The sequence below is a fragment of the Copadichromis virginalis genome, linkage group LG8 (assembly GCF_057382275.1).
Source record: "Copadichromis virginalis isolate Kocher_CV1m ecotype Utaka linkage group LG8, C_Virginalis_male_GT1.1, whole genome shotgun sequence".
NCBI lineage: Eukaryota > Metazoa > Chordata > Actinopteri > Cichliformes > Cichlidae > Copadichromis > Copadichromis virginalis.
Genome location: NC_140625.1, coordinates 14,878,955 through 14,897,987, shown reverse-complemented (window position 1 = coordinate 14,897,987; position 19,033 = coordinate 14,878,955). Strand labels below are relative to the sequence as shown.

Genomic DNA, 19,033 nt, shown 5'->3' with positions numbered 1-19,033 from the left:
GGCCGGCCACACACCTGATTAATTATACAGTGTGTATGTATATCAGAGAAGAGCAAATAACCAGCTGACATTTTTCTTGACACTAGCGAATTCTGCCCGTGTTTCTGGGCTGCAGTCTGCCCACAGAGTCACCAGTTAAATAGAAGGCAGTTATATATATGCATATAAATGATTCTGCAAAAGCAAGCTGTGGGATGTCCAACTTCAGCTCATTAGAAAAAGTCACGTGAATGTTTAACATATATCTCAAAACTATGTGTTGCTAACTGTTAAATATGTCTGCATATGCTGTGATTGTTATGGAAGAAGCCTCTAAAAGTCACAATTATGTCTATATTATGCACCACCTTTTTTCACTTTATGCTGCAAACACACAATAAATACTGTAGCCTATATCAGAACTTACTGGTTCCTCCTTTAAATGTATTCAGGACTGCATTTAACAGCGTGTAATGGTGTCTGGAATGCATGCCAATGATATTTAATGACTGCAGGAATATGTTTAAAGTGAATAGCCCTGTTAGAAACAAGCTATATTTACGATTACTGTTCCTAATTTACCATTTACACCAAATTAATTCACCAGCCCATACATAGTGTGTATGCTCACTGTTATTAGTATGCGTGCTGATATTGATATCACATTTGTAAACAGATCAGTGGGTCTCTCTCTCAGTGTATGTCTGCATGTGTGTGTATATGTGTGTGGCTCAGTAAACATAAGGTGGTGCTGTCTTTAAGAGAGAGAGCCTGGGAAGTGGTGATGTAATGTGTTCTCAGACAATGATGTCATCGACTGAGACATGGCAAGGATTTAAAGTGACAAAGGCTTTTTCAGCAACCCCGTGTAATTCTGCATCAGGTCTCCTCAGAGAAAAGCACCTAAACACCACGGGGACCTTCAGTGGGTGGGAAAAAAAGGGCTGAAATGAGAGCAAAACATAAATGTGATTCTGGCACATACAAAGCTCGAGTCTGGGTCTCGACGTGGCACACAGCATTTTTATTAATCAGGATATCTGAGATACAAAAAACAACAACACATTTTGCAGCAGGAACAATAAAAGGGTTACCAATCACGAGCAGCCATTAGCTATGACTCCTGCGCTATGTTGAATGCATATTTTGAGAGGAATGATCATGTTAGCCTCAAACACAGAGCGTTTATAGACAGCGGCTATAGAGAAGGTATTTGGTTTTTTCCACTGCGTGAACAATACTTTATTTCCATACAGTACATAGTTTTTGTTATGATGAAATATTAAGACTTTCCATTGCATTTGCATAAATGTTCAACAGTAGATAGTGGAAATGTTTAAACTTACCAAATATTAAAGGTGTTTCTGATACTATATGTTCCCATTATACAATTTGTAATTTAAAATTAGGTCCAGACTCCTTCAGTCAGTTGAATTCTTCTAACATTTTTCACTGCAGTCACTCTAAACTGTGTTCTTGTCCTTCTTGAGTTTGTTCACTTAAGCTCCTTAAGCCGTCTCTGTGCTTTCTTTTATAAACTTGTCCTTAATACTGTTACTCTCGCCTTTCCGAAAGAAGCACTCCGAATCACACGTCCGGCTTCACGCACAGAGCTGGATAGAGCAGCAGAGCTTTTGTTGCCTTGTTCTGGGACATTCTCATTTTTCTCGTCGCATAAACTAGCAGACTTTTTCAGTTCTTCCGATCTCACTCGCCCAAACTTCCTGTCCCCTGACTCTTTCGCTCTACTACGTTCCTCTCTTGTCTGACTTGCACTTCCATCCAGTGTCTGTTTGGGATCAGTGTCCCCAATGCAAACTCTGCCAGTAGTTTCTTTAACTTTCAGCTGGCTTTCTGACCTTGAGTTGTGCTCACATTCATCTGCAGCGCTCTTTTCAAAAACAGAAGCATCTTTTGTTGCTTTTTCCTGAAGGTCCACTGTTGAATCTCGAGGTTTGGAAGCAGCTGTCCCACTACTTTCATTACCATTTAATGACACAGGCTGAGTGACATCCTTATTCTCTTGGTCAGATGAAGGGCCAACATTACTGGCAGCATCGGCTGGCACAGACTCAGTGATCAACAGTGGGTCTTTATCTTCTGGCCCAGATGATGTTTGAGCACATGAATTCCCATCGTTCTTTGTTATGTCTGAATCTGAAATACTGATGTCACATGCAATCTTATAGAAGAGTGAATGGTTCTCTTTCATCTTCTCTAAGCTCTCGCTCACTGCTGATAACATTTCATTTGAATCAGTAATGCCATCAGATGAAGCTGCCTGGTTGTCTGCTGCCTCCTCATTACACAGTGTTTCTGTGGCAGGGATCTGTAGAGGTATGAATCCTTTCCACTGGTTTGTGGAAAGGAACCATTTGGCTCTCAGATCAGAGGCCTTAGAATCACTTTCATTATCATCACCATCAGGATTGTCTTCAACCTTTTTCTGTTCATCATCTTTGAGACCTATGAATCTCTTCCCTCCATCTTTCGGATAAACAGTCATGGATGAGATATGATAGGGTGAAGCTGGACGTTTGATCTTACTTTTGGCAACCCCCGGTCTCCCGCTGTGCTGTGTTCTGTTCTCTAACTTGGCCTGATTATTAAGTTGCTGGTGTTCTTCCTCTTTATCCTCAGATATTGCACTTGAAAGCTGAAGCTCTCCAGAACTTCTTAAGTTATCCCCACAGCTTCCATGGCCATCATGGCCTGAAAACACAGATGATTTAATCTGTCAGGTGCAATAGTTAGCAGTTAGCACTTCTACTAATATAGAAACCATCATAAAAGTTTGACGTAGCCACCATGGTGTCACCCACTGGCTAGTGGACTACTGTTAAAAGCTGTAAGTTCAGCTGCTGTATCATCATTATAATGTTGGCCCAGGACTAACATTGCAACTAACCAATCACATTGTTGTAATATCACAGTTTTGGAATAAGAAAAAAATGTTCATGTAAAACAAATAGTAGACATTACAAGTGTTTCCTTAATTAATTTGTGCAATATAACAGACATAGAATCAAGTTACGCTTGCTGTTAAGCAACTTTACTTGTGTTGGTTTGCTAGTGATAGTTTTTAATAGCATTAGCTAACTTCTTAGCTAATGTGAACAGACTGCTTAGATAATGAGATTGTTCAGCTGCAATGTTCATCCTGGACCGACATTGTTATGATGTAGGAACAAGACCAACATGGGGATATCAGATTGTCCACGGTCTTATACAATAGCAACAAGGTAGCCAAGGGCCTTACTACTGTTTTTCTTCTTTCCTCTGAATGTCACAACAATTTACAAAATTAACATCTTTTTGTTTAAAACTGCCATAAAACTGGCAATCAAAAACATAAACTTATTAGGAAAATGCTGATTGAAGTCATAAATTGAGTGAAATTGAGTTCAATAGAATCTATTTTTGAATCCATAAGTGTTGCCCCCTGCTGGCTATAAAAAATAATGCTTCCAGTCAATTTCAGACTCCTAGTCCATGTCTGTCTTTTATATACATTCAGTGATCTTTAATTGTTAATAATGCCAAGTGTCCTAAGTGACAAGTTAATTATTAACTCAACTACTATATAATGTTAGTAAATCTATATAAATCAATACTGTATTGCTAAATTAGTAAGTACCTGCTTTCAATCTTTGTTTTCTCGCTGCATCAGAGGGAACATGGTGAACTTCCTTCTCCTTTCCCATAACCGAGAGCTGACTGTGTGTAGTGGCACTCTCTCTGACTGCGCTGATAGACAGACAACAGCCAATTTGCTGAGACTTTCATCAATATAAAGAACATTTACACTGTGTAAAAAAGAAAACAGCCCCCCCCCACACCTTCTTATGACTCTCTCTCGTATTCGTTCCACTCGCCGGAGCTTGGCCTCTCGCTGTTCATGGGTCAGACAGAGGTCATAGTCCATGTTTGAGGTCAGAAGGGCAGTAGACTGCTCCACTTTCTGTTGAGATGGATTTATATTAAAATGCACATATAACAATAACTTTAACTAAAAGAATAATTGTAAGAGCGCCATTTATAATTTTCTATGCAGTATTGATAAATACTGCTGAATGACACAACTGATGCAATGATATTAACATATCTGTCACATCAGGCCTTCTATAACAGCTCAAATACAGCTTTAACATTTTATTAGGCTTTGAGTCACTTATAAAAGTGATACTGAATTAACTGTAGTTCAGAATTACTGTACAGACACTGATACAAGGCCTCTTGCTTCATCTAGAATCTCCAGCTGTTTGTTTAAACAAGCTTTATATCCGCATTAAACTTTAATGCAATGTTCACATATTAAGTTCAAGAAAGTAAAATAAAAAGTAAAAAAAAAAGCATATTTACAAAAAACAAAAGGAAAAATGGTTTATGTGCAATTGTCATACATCCCGACAGAGGAGATAAATCTACTGTCAACAGCACATTAGAGCTCATTCAGACTGAGTCAAATTAATCTGCAATCTGATATGAAATTAAATGTGATGGATTTATCGTATTGTATCCTTTTAGTTTATTAATCATATGAATCTTAATGTTGTCTTCTTCTTACCCTTATATTTGAGCTTGCGCTTCCATTTTCTAAACCGGCGTCATCTCGAATTTGATTGCTTGACGTCTCTAAACTCTCAGTTCTGCTCACTTCTGAAAGTAACTCTTTCGTGGAGGTCCTGGATGCTCCTTGATGCTGATCTTTGTATGTCTTCTTAATGGGCTGATCCTGGTCCATCTCTGCTGAGGACCAGTTTTGATCAGGATTCTCCAACAAGGGCCTCCTGGGTGGTTTGCTTAACAGTTTTTTACCCTGTTCAGCCAGATTTAGCTGTTTCTCAGATGGGATCTGCTCAGCCAGTGGAGCATCAAGCTCAGCAGGAGGATCCTCGACAGAAACTCGTCTGGCCACAAGCGAAGACGGTAGTACAGCTGTAACCACTCGCGTCACCCTTAAGGGAAAAGGGGCCTGAGAGAATACCAAGTAAGAAAAGTAAATATATATACAACACAATATAGTCATTCATTCATTCATTCATTACTTGGCAAACCTCTGCTTTTGGCTCTGAACTTTGACCCTGAGTCTGGGCACCTGGAGCAGGAACAGGAGGTTTTTTCCTATTAGTCACCCTCTCCTGATTTCTCTTCATTCTCTCAATCTGCTCTTCTTCACTCATCTTCATCTTCAGCTTCTAGAAAAAAACATGGGCTGTTTAGAATATGAGTCATTTATGATGACTGCAGCTCAAAGATTCATAAAGCGAGAAACCCTGTCAGCCATTATAAAGATGATTAAAATAGCTTTATGTGTGAATCTGTTTGTGCAGAAGAATCTGTCTGTGTGAAATTATGATGGATATTTGCTCGCTATGCCTGTCTATATATACTGTTATATATATGCATTTGTGCAGGTGAGAAAGAGGGGGTTGGTGGCTACAGTTGAGCTGAGCTACTGCATTGAGACGTGAGCTTCTACCTCCCCCTCTCGTCTAGAACAGGTACTGCAACATGCCCTAATTGCAAGGAGGATGAGAGAATCAAAGAATTAGAATTTGGCTGTGATTGCAATGAGGAAATATCAGCTTTGACTGCTTCTATATTTGGAGCATTTTGGATCACACCGCATGCCAACACACAGGAAATTATGAAGAATCAAACCTTGGTCGATTGGTTGGTTGTGTCTGGTGGGATCCACTTTGAACCAGACTGAGAGTCTAAAAATGAGATGAAAATAGAGGAAAGTGGAAAAAGAATGGGTATAAAGAAATGTAAGGGTAGAAAGCCACTGTGGGATAATTTAGCATTATGCATAGAACACCTACTAAAGCTATTAATAATAGATATGACAGAAAAAATTAATATACAGCACAGTGTATTAATATCAGCCTATTTCTGTAGTGAGCATATTTGTGCCAACCGGAGGGATCTCTATGTGCTTTCACATTAAGGAGGGCAGGCTGGCTGTTTCCTCTTCTGTGTACAGGATCAACAGTGTGGCTGTAGATTGCCTGAAACATAAGCATAGAAATATCAGAAACATCCATGAAAATATTACCAAACTTGAATGTCTTTTCTGGCGGATTTTAAAAAATTGCCCACCTCATATGGGGACTCTGCCCATCCATGGCTCATGTTCCTGCTCTGGCTTTCTTGTAGCTCCTGGGGTAACGGTGGGCGGACTGGCGGCTCCTCTTCCACGTCCTGCAGGGATCATAGGAATGTGATGAACACTGTGGAACTATTATGGAAAAGCCAATTTATCTGTGCCAGACATAGTCATATAAATGAATGCTGCTCTGTGCAAATCTTGCTGTTCTGTTTTTACTCTCTAACAACTAGCCTCACACGATGAATATTATCAATAACTAAAATCAAATGCTGTAAAGCCAAAAAACATCATGTAGCCAGCAAGCCAGCAAAATGACTTGAATGGACAACAATTCCCTGCTTGTTCATAAGCAGAGCGCAAATGTCAGGGGCCACTGACAAATGAACAATGGACAAGTGTCATACCACAGGAAGACACTCTGTGGGAGAGCCAGGGGATCCAGGATGCGGAGCTGTGGACTGAAACACTGAGGGAGAGACAGAAAAGGTCACAGTGTTGACTCTGGTCATTGTCAGGTTATTGTCAGGTTCCATGTGCAGTATCAAGGTTACACCAGGAAACTGCTGTATACACTGGTGGCCCCAAGTGGCAGCCAGGAGCAATTATTATTATAATTAGCTATGTGGCACTGATCTGCACTGAATAACAACATCACGTGTCTTGCTTTAAAACATGGTATTTCAATCATTTGTATTATTGAGTACATGAGTTTAAGGGTTGTCAGTAGCTCAGACAGTGTAATGAGCTGGTGTTGTTGATAACCTTTTTTTCATTTAAATGTCACATTTAATGTGCTGTTATTGTTCAGAAATGCAAAGATTCAGGCAAAGATCGACTGTTATAAATGGATGAAAGCAAAGTTGTGCAGTAAGAGTCTGAATATTACAGTAGGATGTCTAGCTGATGCTCACAGTGATGTCTCTGTATCCCCAGCAGGTAGCGGAAGTGACTCCGATTGGATTTTAGTCCATCGAGTATGTCCTCCATCATCCACAGCTCTCTCTGAGCCTGAGATTGCTCCTGATTGGATAGAACATGGACATGATCCACATAGAACATCAAAATATAAGAGAGTTTCACATTTTGAGCCCCACTCCCCACATGAGGATCATCAAATTTGAGGCAAACTTTTCAATAGATGTTGTGCACACTTTAACAAAGTTTCTTTGGGAGGCCATGGGTCTTATCAGGCAAAAACTATTTGGTTTGTAGTGTAAAATTACTTGTGGCATTCCAAAGTTACAGATGTGCTGAAGTTGTGAACGGACAACAGACAGTTCACTCTCCATCCTCTCATACTGGCACCAAACCCGCTCTATTTCCTGAATATAAAGAAAATATCAGAGGATTAGTTCAATAACCCATAGTTGATGATTCAGCATCAGTGAAGAAATATTATTGTAATCTAATATGAGGGTTTTTGTTTTTTGTTTTTTAACACACCAGTGATACGTCACACATTCTGGCCCGGACTGTCACCAGCTCCTCTTGTAACAAAGCCTTCTCGGTCAGCGCTTCCTCGTGGGCCTGGGGTCCATGGCTCTTCCACTCTTCTAGCTGCAGTCTGGAAACTTCCAAAGCACACTGGACATTGTCCTGAAACACGCGCAGATGTGAGGAAAAGAACTTTATATGTGTGTAAAGTTCTAAATAAACATAAACAAAATCTGGCTGTACTTCTCGTAGCTTAATTGCACAAATGTTTTAATTACTCAATAAGTTCAGTAACTTTTCTTACGACTGTCCTATTTTTTCTGTAATAATTGTTCTTAAAAAGTCACAGTGTCCTAATAAATAAATGTACTGGGAGTGAACCTATATGTTTTTTTTTTAAATTCTATTAGTTGAGTGGAACCAAAAGTAAAGAAATTGGTGTTTGGTTGATTATTAGTTGGTTGTAATAGTGCTTCTTGCCAATAAATCTTATTCCTTTGTAGAGCGTGTTTATTTCCCTTTAAATGGTGCCATATTTACAAGGAAAATCCATTTGTAGGTAGAGTAGGTGGGTTGCACCTGTGAGCAGGGACCCTGCTACAGCAGTCAGTTAGTGTCTGCTCTAAGCTAGATAGAGCCTGTGCCATAGGGCAATTTCAAGCTAGTGTTCTGCAAAACCCAGCTGCAGCATTATTTGGAGTGAATCCCAGTATCGTCTCCAAATTGAAGGCCAAGTTCCATATAACAGTGGATGCTAGAGACAGGACCAAGAAGTTAACCACAAGAAGACCATTTCCTCATGTTGTCAGCACCATAGATAGTCTTCTACAAATTTATAGTCAAGGTTTGCAGGACAATATGCCTGACTACTCTCTACCCAGACAATGCAGAACAGCCTATATACAACCAATCCCTGGTCTCATAGGGCTGCCAGGAGGCTTGCCAGGACTGCACTTCACTGCCAGGCCTGTTTACGCTAAGCAATGAGCCAAGATTTTGCCTACAGCAGGTGGATTGTATAGGACCAAAGTGTGGAGAAGATGTGGACAACGCTATGCTGATTGCTGCACTGATAGGGTAATGGCTTTTGGTGGAGGCAACTGAAAAAACAAGGCATGTCATCATTGGAGGCAAACTAAAGTCAGAGAAATATCAAGATGAGATTCTGCAACCACTGGCAGTCACACATCTCCACAGTCCTGGACCGAACTCTATCCTCCAAGAAGACAACGCTTCCCCCCACAGAGTGGGGCTTATCAGAAACAACCTTCAGAATTTGGGAGTGGGTAGGATGGAATGGCCTGCTTGCAGTCCTGACCTCAACCCCACTGAACACTTGTGGTATCAGCTTGAGCGTGCTATTCGTGCCAGAGTGATCAGCACAATCACGCCACACCACTGACTTGCAACAAATGCTGTTGAAGAATGGGATGCCATCCCACAGCAGTGTGTGACAAAGCTGATGAGCAGCACGAGAAGGACGCACCAGGCTGTTGTTGCTGTGTATGGTTCTTCCACATGCTACTGAGGCCCAGTATGTCTTCTGTTTTAAGGCTTCAATCATCTAATCCAATAAATGACACCAATAAAGAGTCAAAAGCAGAAACAGCTGTTTGGGATCGGCAGAGAAGATTTGGTAAGTTAATTATGGGTGCGATCCACATACTCAACTCTGCTGCTCAACCCACGAATACGTTTTCCTTCCAAATCTTACACCATTTAAAGGGAATTAAATGGTGTAAGATTTGTTTCCAAGAAGCATTTTTACAGCAAACAAATACTCGACCACACAAAAGTTTCCTTGCTGTTTGTGCTAAGTTTATATGTGTGTGTGTGTGTGTGTCTTTAGATTAAATGCTTGGGTCATGTACTGTCTATATAGAATTAAATCTTTTGAATTTCCGACCTTATCCATTTGTAGCTGGGCCAATTCTACAGACAGAGACTGCAGCAGTTTGTCACACCCACACAACCTTGTTAACACAGCCTGAGGAGACAAAATCAAACTCATGACTACAAAAAAACCTAACAAATGATTTCAGTTTGCGCTGGTCTGGTGACTGTTAAGACCCAAATGCTGAAATTATGAACACTCACGTCTGCATCACTTTCAAGTGGCCGGAGTGGTGGCATTTCCCTCGGGTCAGGTTTTGGGGCCTGAAAATCATCATAGTCACCCTTTTGTTTCACAGTACTTTTTTTTTTTTTTTTTAACAATGATTTTAAAATATTTCTCCTTCCTCTTCACAAACCTTCAATGTATCAATATATATATATATATATATATATATATATATATATATATATATATATATATATATATATATATATATATATATATATATATATATTTAACATTTTCTTTAAATTTTTAAAAAAAATCTTGCTAATGTTAAATCATAATAAGGGAAACATGTAGATTAATGCTTAAATGTTACTGCCTGAATGTTAAAACTCAGCTGTTTTAACACTGCAGAACACTGCACAAGCTTTAGCACACTGCAACCATCTGCTTATAGCATGAATTGCCATGAATCGGAGACAAAAATGTTGAAAATGCTTAAAACACATGTATTTTTAGATTACTGATCAAACACCAACTTCATGTAATAGTCATTATAGTACATGTAGCATAATCTTGGCAGACAAAACAGTATAAATACATAATAAAACAGAAAAACACAATTATAATAACAAACACACAGTTTGTTAGTAACAAAAAAAACAGACTTAGTGACAATAAAAGACAGTGACAGACATATAACAAGTCAATGACATACACAGGACAACTGTATTAATACATTTAGAAAAAGTCTACAGTGTTTTCTTTCTTTTCTTTTTTAAATAAAGGGGTAGGACACGTGACACCACAGCACCACTGAGCATGTTGTACCACACAAAATGCTGTAAGAATACAGCACAGTTCAGCAGGCTGGGCTGTACCATAGCTGGCGGTAGCACACAAACAGATAAATGGCTGCGGTGATGGTGATGATGGTGGTGGTGTTGTGGGGGGTGTGGAGAATGTGAGGCTCTCGATGAGGGGGGTAAAGGGGGCAGTAAGTCTGCATGTGCCCCTGTGGAGTAACTCTGAGGAAGGAGACCGCATGTATGTGAAAAGAGAACACAATATCAAACACTGTGCTACTGTGCAGAGAGAGTAAAAACTGTTATTGGTGACTTTAATGATCTGTTTCAGAAGATTTTACTCAATTAAATTTAACATTACTAATAACAACAAAGATTTTTTTAATTGCTTACCTTCCCTAAAGGTCTTCGCCCACTGCTATGATGAACAGAACCATATACAGGGGCAGGCTAAAGACAGGGAAAGAGAAAGGGTTGACAAACATGAGCTGTTAACACAAAACTGTGCTTTAAAAGGGCCATTCCACTCAAGCTGATGCTTTTTAATACACTGTATTAGTCAAGTTAGATAAAATGCGTGATACAACTTGGATACTTTCTTTCCAATCCCCCTGTTTGGAGGCCATTTCTCTGAGATAAGATGAGTTTTGGCATTAGGTTTTATACAGATTGACTCTCATGAAACAATTAAATATCAAGATCTTTTTTTGAAAGTTCCAACCTTGCTTAGACTTTGCCACCTTTCTGAGCCTGGAGTGCTGGGATTGGATTTGAACTCCAGATTCGGTGAGGCAGGTGCATAGTAAAGAGTATGTGGCAGCATGATCGGGTCATCATGGGGTCGTATGTCAACCCTTCCCATCGGTGTGTGTGGTCTTGATCCCAGCTGACCTCTGGAGGTCAAAGAACCTGTTGCCATAACATCTGTTTGTGACGGTGCGATTTGACCCAGGAGAAAATCCTCCTCCTTGTTTGGACCACAAGCTCTTCTTCTGCTTAAATCTGGGCTCGGTGTTCTGTTTGTGAATATAGCAGAAACAGCACAAAGCAGCCTTTGCAGTTATTGTTTCAGCTTTTAAGAAAACCACTTGGATATGCCATTCACACACACACAGACGACTTGACAACCTGCTGTTTCTTTGATGAATGCTCCGCCTCTCCCTCTGCTCTGAGTGCGATCTCCCCATCCTTCCACCACTGAGCTTACTCGGTTCACTCAGAGTCCTGCTGACGTGCCTGTGTTTCTGGGATAGACCCTCATCATCAGAGGGAGATTTAGGGAGGTCCACTGATTCACTGCTGCCACCTATCTGCGTAAAGTCGTGATAACTTGAGCAGCGCCTGAAAGCATCAGAAAAATGCTTATGAGTCAAAATAGTGTAAAACGACCGAATGTAAAACCTCATGACTATTTTGAATAGAACTGAACCTGTTCATGGAGCTGTCTGGCTCCATTGCAGCAGACTGACTGAGGGCTCGAACCCAACCCAACATGTCCTCCTGAGTGTCTGCACTGAAGAAATAAGAGCGCATCCCCTGATGCACTACCTAGTTTGACACATATTATTCACAAATTGTTTTTTTCATTATTAAAAATTCACATTTCCTAATCTACATATACACTTAAATATTGCATGCACATACGCATGATTGGAGAATGCCTTATATCCTTGCAATGACTTGGTTTAACAATAATACCTTAAAGGTGAACTTTCTGTTCTTGCATTCCCTCGGCGTGCAGAACAGGATTTTGTAGCTTGGCAGTGGGATGCTCCCCAGAACAGATTCTTCTCTGCTGTCTGAGAAGAGGATGGATGAGACATTAACAAAAGAAGGGATGCATCACCACACATGATACAATTTCTCCTCCAGACAAAGTGCCGATCTCTTACCTTTATAGTAAAACAGACAGTAGTTAGAGAGGACGAACCATCGTCTTTTCCAAAGCTTCAAACCAGAGCTATCCTGCGGGAGGAAGATCAATTAGGCTCTGCTCTTCAGTAAACTCAGTCACACACTCTTCCGCATGTAACAGTGAAGTTGTTGATCTTTTTAAGTAGATCATGAAAGCAAATGATGCAAAAGTACTTTTTTGTTGAGCCATCCTCTGATAACCACAGAGCAGTTGGGATCTCTCTTGGCAGACTGACACCTCTTCCCGAATGTCTGCACCTTCCCATCACTTTCCTGTTACCAAAACAGGGAAAAATACATTTGTGTGCACACATGTGCTTATGCATTAACAGCATCACACTAGGTCACCCATGCGTACAAAGACGGGAGCCTTGTAATTTGAAAACAAAACTTTACCACGGGAAAATAAGATATTGTGGCCACGCTGGACGCTTGGCTTACTCTGTCGTGGTCATCCATTCTGTAGGGTGACAAATAAATGTGTTCAGACCACAGGAAAAAGATGGAAACAACAGTTAAAAGGAAATAGTCACACAGTAATAAAACCCCATAAAGTTCCACATAGACCCCCTGAATACCAAGATACATGGCTGTAAGATGACTCTGCCCACATATTCAAATGAGCTACTTGAAGCTGGTATGGCTAAGATGTAACCGCTTACCAGTACAATCTGAATCAGTGTCCCCCTCTGTAGAAGCAGTCAGTCACTCCACTGACCAGCAGCCCTGTAAGCTCCGACGTAACAAATGCCACATTCCTATATAGTTGAGATTTTTCCCTGCTCAACTGTTCATTCTCTCAAGGACTTGGTGTGGTTGCCCCATACTTCCAGAAAAACTCTCCCACAATTCTATTCTGAGCCATAACAGGCCGATGCGCATCCCCACCATGCAAACTGACAGGTGACAGCTGCGTCGCTGTGGTGGTAGGGAGGGGCTGGGACTGTGTGAAAACCAATCTGGCAGCAGGGACGGGGCTGGTATGAGACACTATCTGGTCCAAACTGCATAACTGCAGTGTGGATCGCTGAGAATAGAAAACCCAAATAAAGGAGCATGGTGGTGGGAAAGTAAAAGTTGTTTACTTTGTATAATAATAATAATAATAATAATAATAATAATAATAATAATGCTATAGTAGTATAAAAAATTAAATATAAAAGGGAAAATAAAATTTTTGCATGTTTATATGTGACAATATACAACAATCAGTGGATTTGGTATTTTATGTTAAACTACTTTCTTATTACTGTTTCTTTTACTATTAGTGTGCAGTATATATTTATATATTTCTTCATGTACTACAACAAAAATATTCCTTACATTTCTTTTGTGTGTGCATATTATGTAAGGCATTTGCATTCGTCCATAAATATTTGACAGCAAAATAACTCCAATGGAGAAACTGAAATTTCGAGTTACACCTGCTTAAGCTTCCTTATTAAAGATGTATTTTTACGGCCTTCTTGGCTCATTTGTGACCTTTGTGAAACACTAATACAGATGAACTTGAAGATGAAAAAATAAATCACGAGGAGCATCTCACGTTGAGCCACCACAAACACTTGCATGGATGAACCAGATGTTTGATATGATTTGGTATCCACAAGCTCTGCCGGTATCAACCACATTTCCCTACAAGCGCGGCATGGAGTAAATGAGAGAACTCAGTCACGTCTTTGTTAGAGACCAACAACCTCATAGCCACTGGGGGTTCTGTGGGTGTTGTGAAATATTTGGAAAATCTCCTTTTTAATCAGTGAGGGTCACCACCTCAGAGAGGAGAAGACTTAAAATGCTAAAGAGGGATGGTGGGGAGGACAAACGGTGGGTCTGTGCACGACACAGAGTGCGCTTTGTGATGCCCGAGGACTCTGAAGCATCATGTGAAGTTGGACACAGACCATGTTGAATACATTGCCCCAGAAAATAATCCTCTCCCTCTCTCTATCAACAAAAACATTTGCATGTCTCCCACATTCTCATACTTTTAAAAGCCAACGAAAGCTATCAAAATACGTTTGACCTTGATAAGCAAAGCAGTGACGTAGGACACTCTCTCGACTCTTAACTGGGCTGTCATTTCTGAGGACACGAGATTGCTGGTTGCTGCACATTTTAAGGTGTTGAAGCCATAAAGTTGATGCTTATAAGAGTAAAACTTGCTGAGTTACTACAGAAAAGTTTAGCACAGGTTCAAAGAGGTCCCTCAGGGGGCCACTGAGTGTTTCAGCCACAGATAATAAATATCAGCCACAAAGCTGCTTCACAGTATTGTTAACCTTTAGCAACTTTGCTCACAATTTGTCACATTATTGACCAAAGATTAAATAAAGATAAATGATTAAGAAGTGTGATGTTTAACTGTGCAACCATCTAGAACTACATGAGACATAAATGTTAATAAAGATGCCATATTGCTGTATATACCTGACTAATCGCGCCTGCCTGCTGGCTGCTTCAAGCTCCATCACTTGGCACTGTTCCTCACAGCATCTCTTCAGGCTTGGCAGCCTTCTTCTTGGCTACCACGAGCTCCTGTTGCCCAAACAGTCACAACGCTCTTCTGCTACACTCCGCTGCTCTCCGTGGACGTGTGAATCTCCCTCTCTGTTGTCGACTGTTTCACTCTGGTCTGACTTGTAGCAGCAGTCCTCGCTTGGTGCTCTACCTACGCTGGCTGTTAGCACTCAGTCTGTTTTTCTGTCCACTAACAGTGCACTCTCTGTGAGCCCCTTCTTTCTTCCTCCCCCTCTTCTTCTTCACTGTCCCTCCCTCTTGCCCTGCCCTTGACAGCCTCTCTGTCTTTTGCTGAGTGTGGGTTTGTGACTCAAGAATTCCCACACACACATTAAAAAAAAACAAAAAACAGCTGTTTTCTCGTGCTTCTGTTTTGCCCCTTGCATTATTTAAATTCTCAGTGTAGCTTTACTACAATCAGAGATTTGGATGCCAGTCTTGAGTCAGCACCCCCAATAAAAGCCAAAATATTCAGAGAATGAGGGGCACAATGAGACAAAGGCTTTAAGGCTCTGGCTTACTTCCAAAACCATGCCATGTGCAAGACAAAGTAAAGTTTTGAGTTAGGAAAGCAATTTGACATTTGGTTGATGGATTGTTTAGGCACTTTAAATCTATTAAAGTTTAAATTATTAAAAGAAAAAGAAGCCTTAAGAACAGATGTAAAACCTTCAGAAGCTGCATTAAAATATAAGATAACCAATTATTTTATAATTAGCCTGTCTAGACTTGAAAGGCTCCCACAATTAGGCAAAAATAATTTTCCGAGATGGTCCCTTCTTATATATTTTTTCTGCTATGCCAAGTCAGCGTCTTGTATAGCTGATTGCAGAGAGTACAGAAGAAAACTAATGATGCTCCGTTAATACAGCTATAAAAAAAGAAGAAGAAGAAAGAAAGTACAGCGCTTTAAGGTTGATGGATTGAGAGTAATTAAAACTATGCCTGTTATATACTTATATGTACAAAAGCTTAACGGGAAGAAAGGCACTCAAAGAGAAGCTGAATGCTGATAATCAGCAGTGTACACATGCCTCAGGAGAGCTGGTGTTATTGTAGCACAGGAGTAAGATATCAAAAGCATTTTAAGTGGTATGATAAGAACACGGGAGACAAGAGAAAAGTCAAGTGTAAGCAGGAGCGCCCTGAAGCCTGGTTGGCAGTATCTTTAATCTAAGAGTATCTCCTGTGAAATGAGCTTTTCAGAATCCTGCGACCTAGACGCAAACACTCAAGCTATTTCTCAACACTCAATAATAATCGTGCTGTCTTATAATTAGCTCACGTGTCCAGGCCATTTGCTTTTATCCAGGAAGGTCTTTATCCAGGATGCTCAGGATGTCCCGTTCTCACGTGGGACAAATCAGCTAGCCTACAGTAATTATTGACCACTCCCTTTTAACATAGTGAGCAGTCGCCCGCATGCAGTGACAGACAGCTGCATGACTACTAATAGTCTCCTGTTACACGCTTAACAACCTGTGGGGCCCTCTCATAGGATTATGGGAAATGCAGTTTATTTTAGTGAGGAAAAAATGGCAACATTAGCTTGAAAGGCCAAAGGTCAAGCATAAATCACACCAACAACATTTTATTCAGCTGCATCCATCAGATGATTAAATCACAGGAAGATTTCTCTGGTTAAAGGTTTGTTATTGGTATTGTCATTTGAAAGCGACCTTGTTTGATGCCCGTTCACTGATTGAGCTTATACCGTGTTAATTATTTATTTAATTTGTTGTTAATTAATTATTTATTTAATTTTCAATTGATTAGACTTTTCCTAATAATGTAGATCTCGCATAATACACACATAGATTATCTACAATCTACAATAAGGTTTAAGGTCATTTTGAATTAGTTCCTACTATGAAAACAATTTTTCTAGATAATAATTTGTTATTCATTGTAAGTATTGTGTTGCGAAGTAATAGGTAAAATAGTTAAAGTTCGTGATCTACACTATGTGACAAGTGATAACATAGAACATAATTTTCCCCATATTCCCTTAAACAACATTCATGATTAATTTTCTAGAGAAAAAAAGTACACACAATAGCACTTTAACATGTTTTGTGATGTTCCATATGTTCCATACAAAAACGAAAGATCCAAAAAAGAGAAATCAATTTTTGTGTGCACGTGGTTTGGTTTTCTGTTGTGGTGTACTGACAAGTACGATCCAGCAGGTGGTGCTGTTTAATAATTTCGTCCATCACTGTTTCTGCTGAGGGCACTTTTCATTATGGGCATATATGATAAATAAAAATATGTTTAAAAAATACATTGATTAGCTTCATGTTAAAATACTTTATTATTGTATGTTTTAATAGTAAATAGAGAGTAGTACAGCCACAATTGGAAAAGAAAAGCCACAATTGCTACTTGCAACCAGAAAAGTATACATGTGAAACATTTGTCCAGCAGCAGAGCATGACAACAGTGTAAAGTGTTATGTATAGATAACATGGAGCGAAAGAGCAACATGAAACTGGTGACCCTATCAGTCCATGTTAGACTGCAGATAGTGTGAATGTGGGCTAGTAGATACGTGACAACAAATCTTTTGGAACCAGTATAACTTCATCACAGTAATGCTTGAGTAGCTTCTGCTGTCGATCAGGTGGTGCGGAACCATGAAGGAATAATATTGTGGAAGCACACTGGAACAAACAGAACTTAGTACTGGTCAGTAACTGGTTCTATCTGCTGCACACAAAAAGCTCGGAGAGTGTTTGAAAACAGGACATTGGAGAAAATCCAACTCTCATCATATCACGCTCCTACGGGAAGATACATAAAACGTTCTAACATTCAATTCAAAAATATTTAAAGGGATATTTTAAATTCTGTCTGTATTGTTTGCAAAGCATGTTCACACAACAGCAGGGATTGCTGGTCATTCCTCCCACCCTCACCCTGCATCCTCCTTATGCCATGCTATATGTGTGACCATATGTGCCATTTGCTTTATAGCATATATCACTTTGCTCATTACACCAGCAGAGAGTTTCCACTCTTCCAACTCTCATACCTATCATATGATCACATATACACATCCAAAACACGCAGTGAGGTGACACCGTGGGTTTTATTACTCTTGGATCCAAGTCTCCGGTTTCATTTTCTTTGGTCAATGATGGATGTTTGTACCTGTCATATCGGTTTAACTGTACTGGCTGTAAATTCTTATATATACTCATCACAAGAATCACACTGAAATAGCCTAAATAAACTAAGCTAAGCTCAATTTGGTTGGTGTTTAACTGCCTAAAGCTAGAGGTGCAGTTTTTGAGTATTACTAATTAAGAATAAGTAAATGGATAAAGTACAGAAAGCATTGATTTGACTACACGTGACTTCATTTTGACCCCCTTTGAAGAGTGAGATTTCTACTGACCTGCTTCTGGAAGGGTAATGTCTGTATGTCCTCTGCTGTCTCAACGCTGACATGACTGTCATTGTATGTACAGTATGCAGAAGCAATGACAACAGTTTAAGTGTGTCAAATACCTGATTGACTTGAATGCATTGCTTACTGGGGCTTTTCTTGGCACTTGTTAAATCTATATCAATATGTCTAACATCCAACTGGGGTCTTCCAAGGGGTCAGTATCTCTGTCTAAATATTACATTACATTAAAAAAATTGCAGCATATTTAGCTGATATACCACTGACGTCTGTGGGTGCCTTGTGGGCAGGATAACAGTTAAATGAGTGCCACTTTTAGTTCCTATTAAGCTGATGCTTTAGTTTTGAAAGCAGTGGGAGGTAAGGTCAAGCTGTCAAAGACAGAAACTAATGTTCGAGCTGGAGCATCTCACATGTCAAAGTGAGCCCCTTTAAACTCCAGGGAAGCAGTTTCTAGACTGACAGTCTTCTTTACTGAACAACACTGAAGGAGTTTTATGTTGTGCAAACTTAACACTGTGCATACGACTTTATTTTAACTACTTAAAAAGCTTCAGACATTGACCACAGACAGAAAACGTGCAATTAATTTCATTTTCAGTATAGAACCAAAAACAAATCTCAAAAAGATGAATTGTATGTAATCCCGAATTTATCCAAATTTGAATATGCTGCATGTTTAATTAATTTAAATTATACCGATTATATTAGATAATAGGAATAAAGAGAAAGTCTTTCTGCCAGGTAAGAAAATAAGCTTTAATTCAAATATTTAGATTCATCATTTTAAT

General features: G+C 39.7%; 1 protein-coding gene across 5 annotated transcripts; it reads right to left on the bottom strand.

The window, feature by feature from the left end:
• Positions 1–982: 982 nt before the first annotated feature.
• Positions 983–15,050, bottom strand: plekha4 (pleckstrin homology domain containing A4). Of its 5 annotated transcripts, none has more exons than XM_085466063.1 (24): positions 14,741–15,050; positions 12,707–12,770; positions 12,485–12,583; positions 12,289–12,361; positions 12,095–12,195; positions 11,826–11,944; positions 11,525–11,737; positions 11,118–11,412; positions 10,790–10,846; positions 10,472–10,618; positions 9,626–9,685; positions 9,435–9,515; positions 7,538–7,690; positions 7,318–7,416; positions 7,006–7,114; positions 6,499–6,560; positions 6,085–6,186; positions 5,903–5,993; positions 5,644–5,699; positions 5,037–5,177; positions 4,547–4,954; positions 3,819–3,940; positions 3,617–3,726; positions 983–2,691 (listed from the first exon to the last, which is right to left on the bottom strand). In XM_085466063.1, exons 1-24 carry the CDS (start codon positions 14,779–14,781, stop codon positions 1,511–1,513), a joined length of 3,984 nt encoding a protein of 1,327 aa, XP_085322189.1. In that variant the 5' UTR covers positions 14,782–15,050; the 3' UTR covers positions 983–1,510. The 5 variants fall into 5 exon arrangements, with proteins under 5 accessions (XP_085322189.1, XP_085322192.1, XP_085322190.1 ...); XM_085466066.1 differs by having other exon boundaries at positions 12,752–12,770; XM_085466064.1 differs by lacking the exon at positions 14,741–15,050 and adding an exon at positions 12,973–13,411.
• Positions 15,051–19,033: the final 3,983 nt, after the last annotated feature.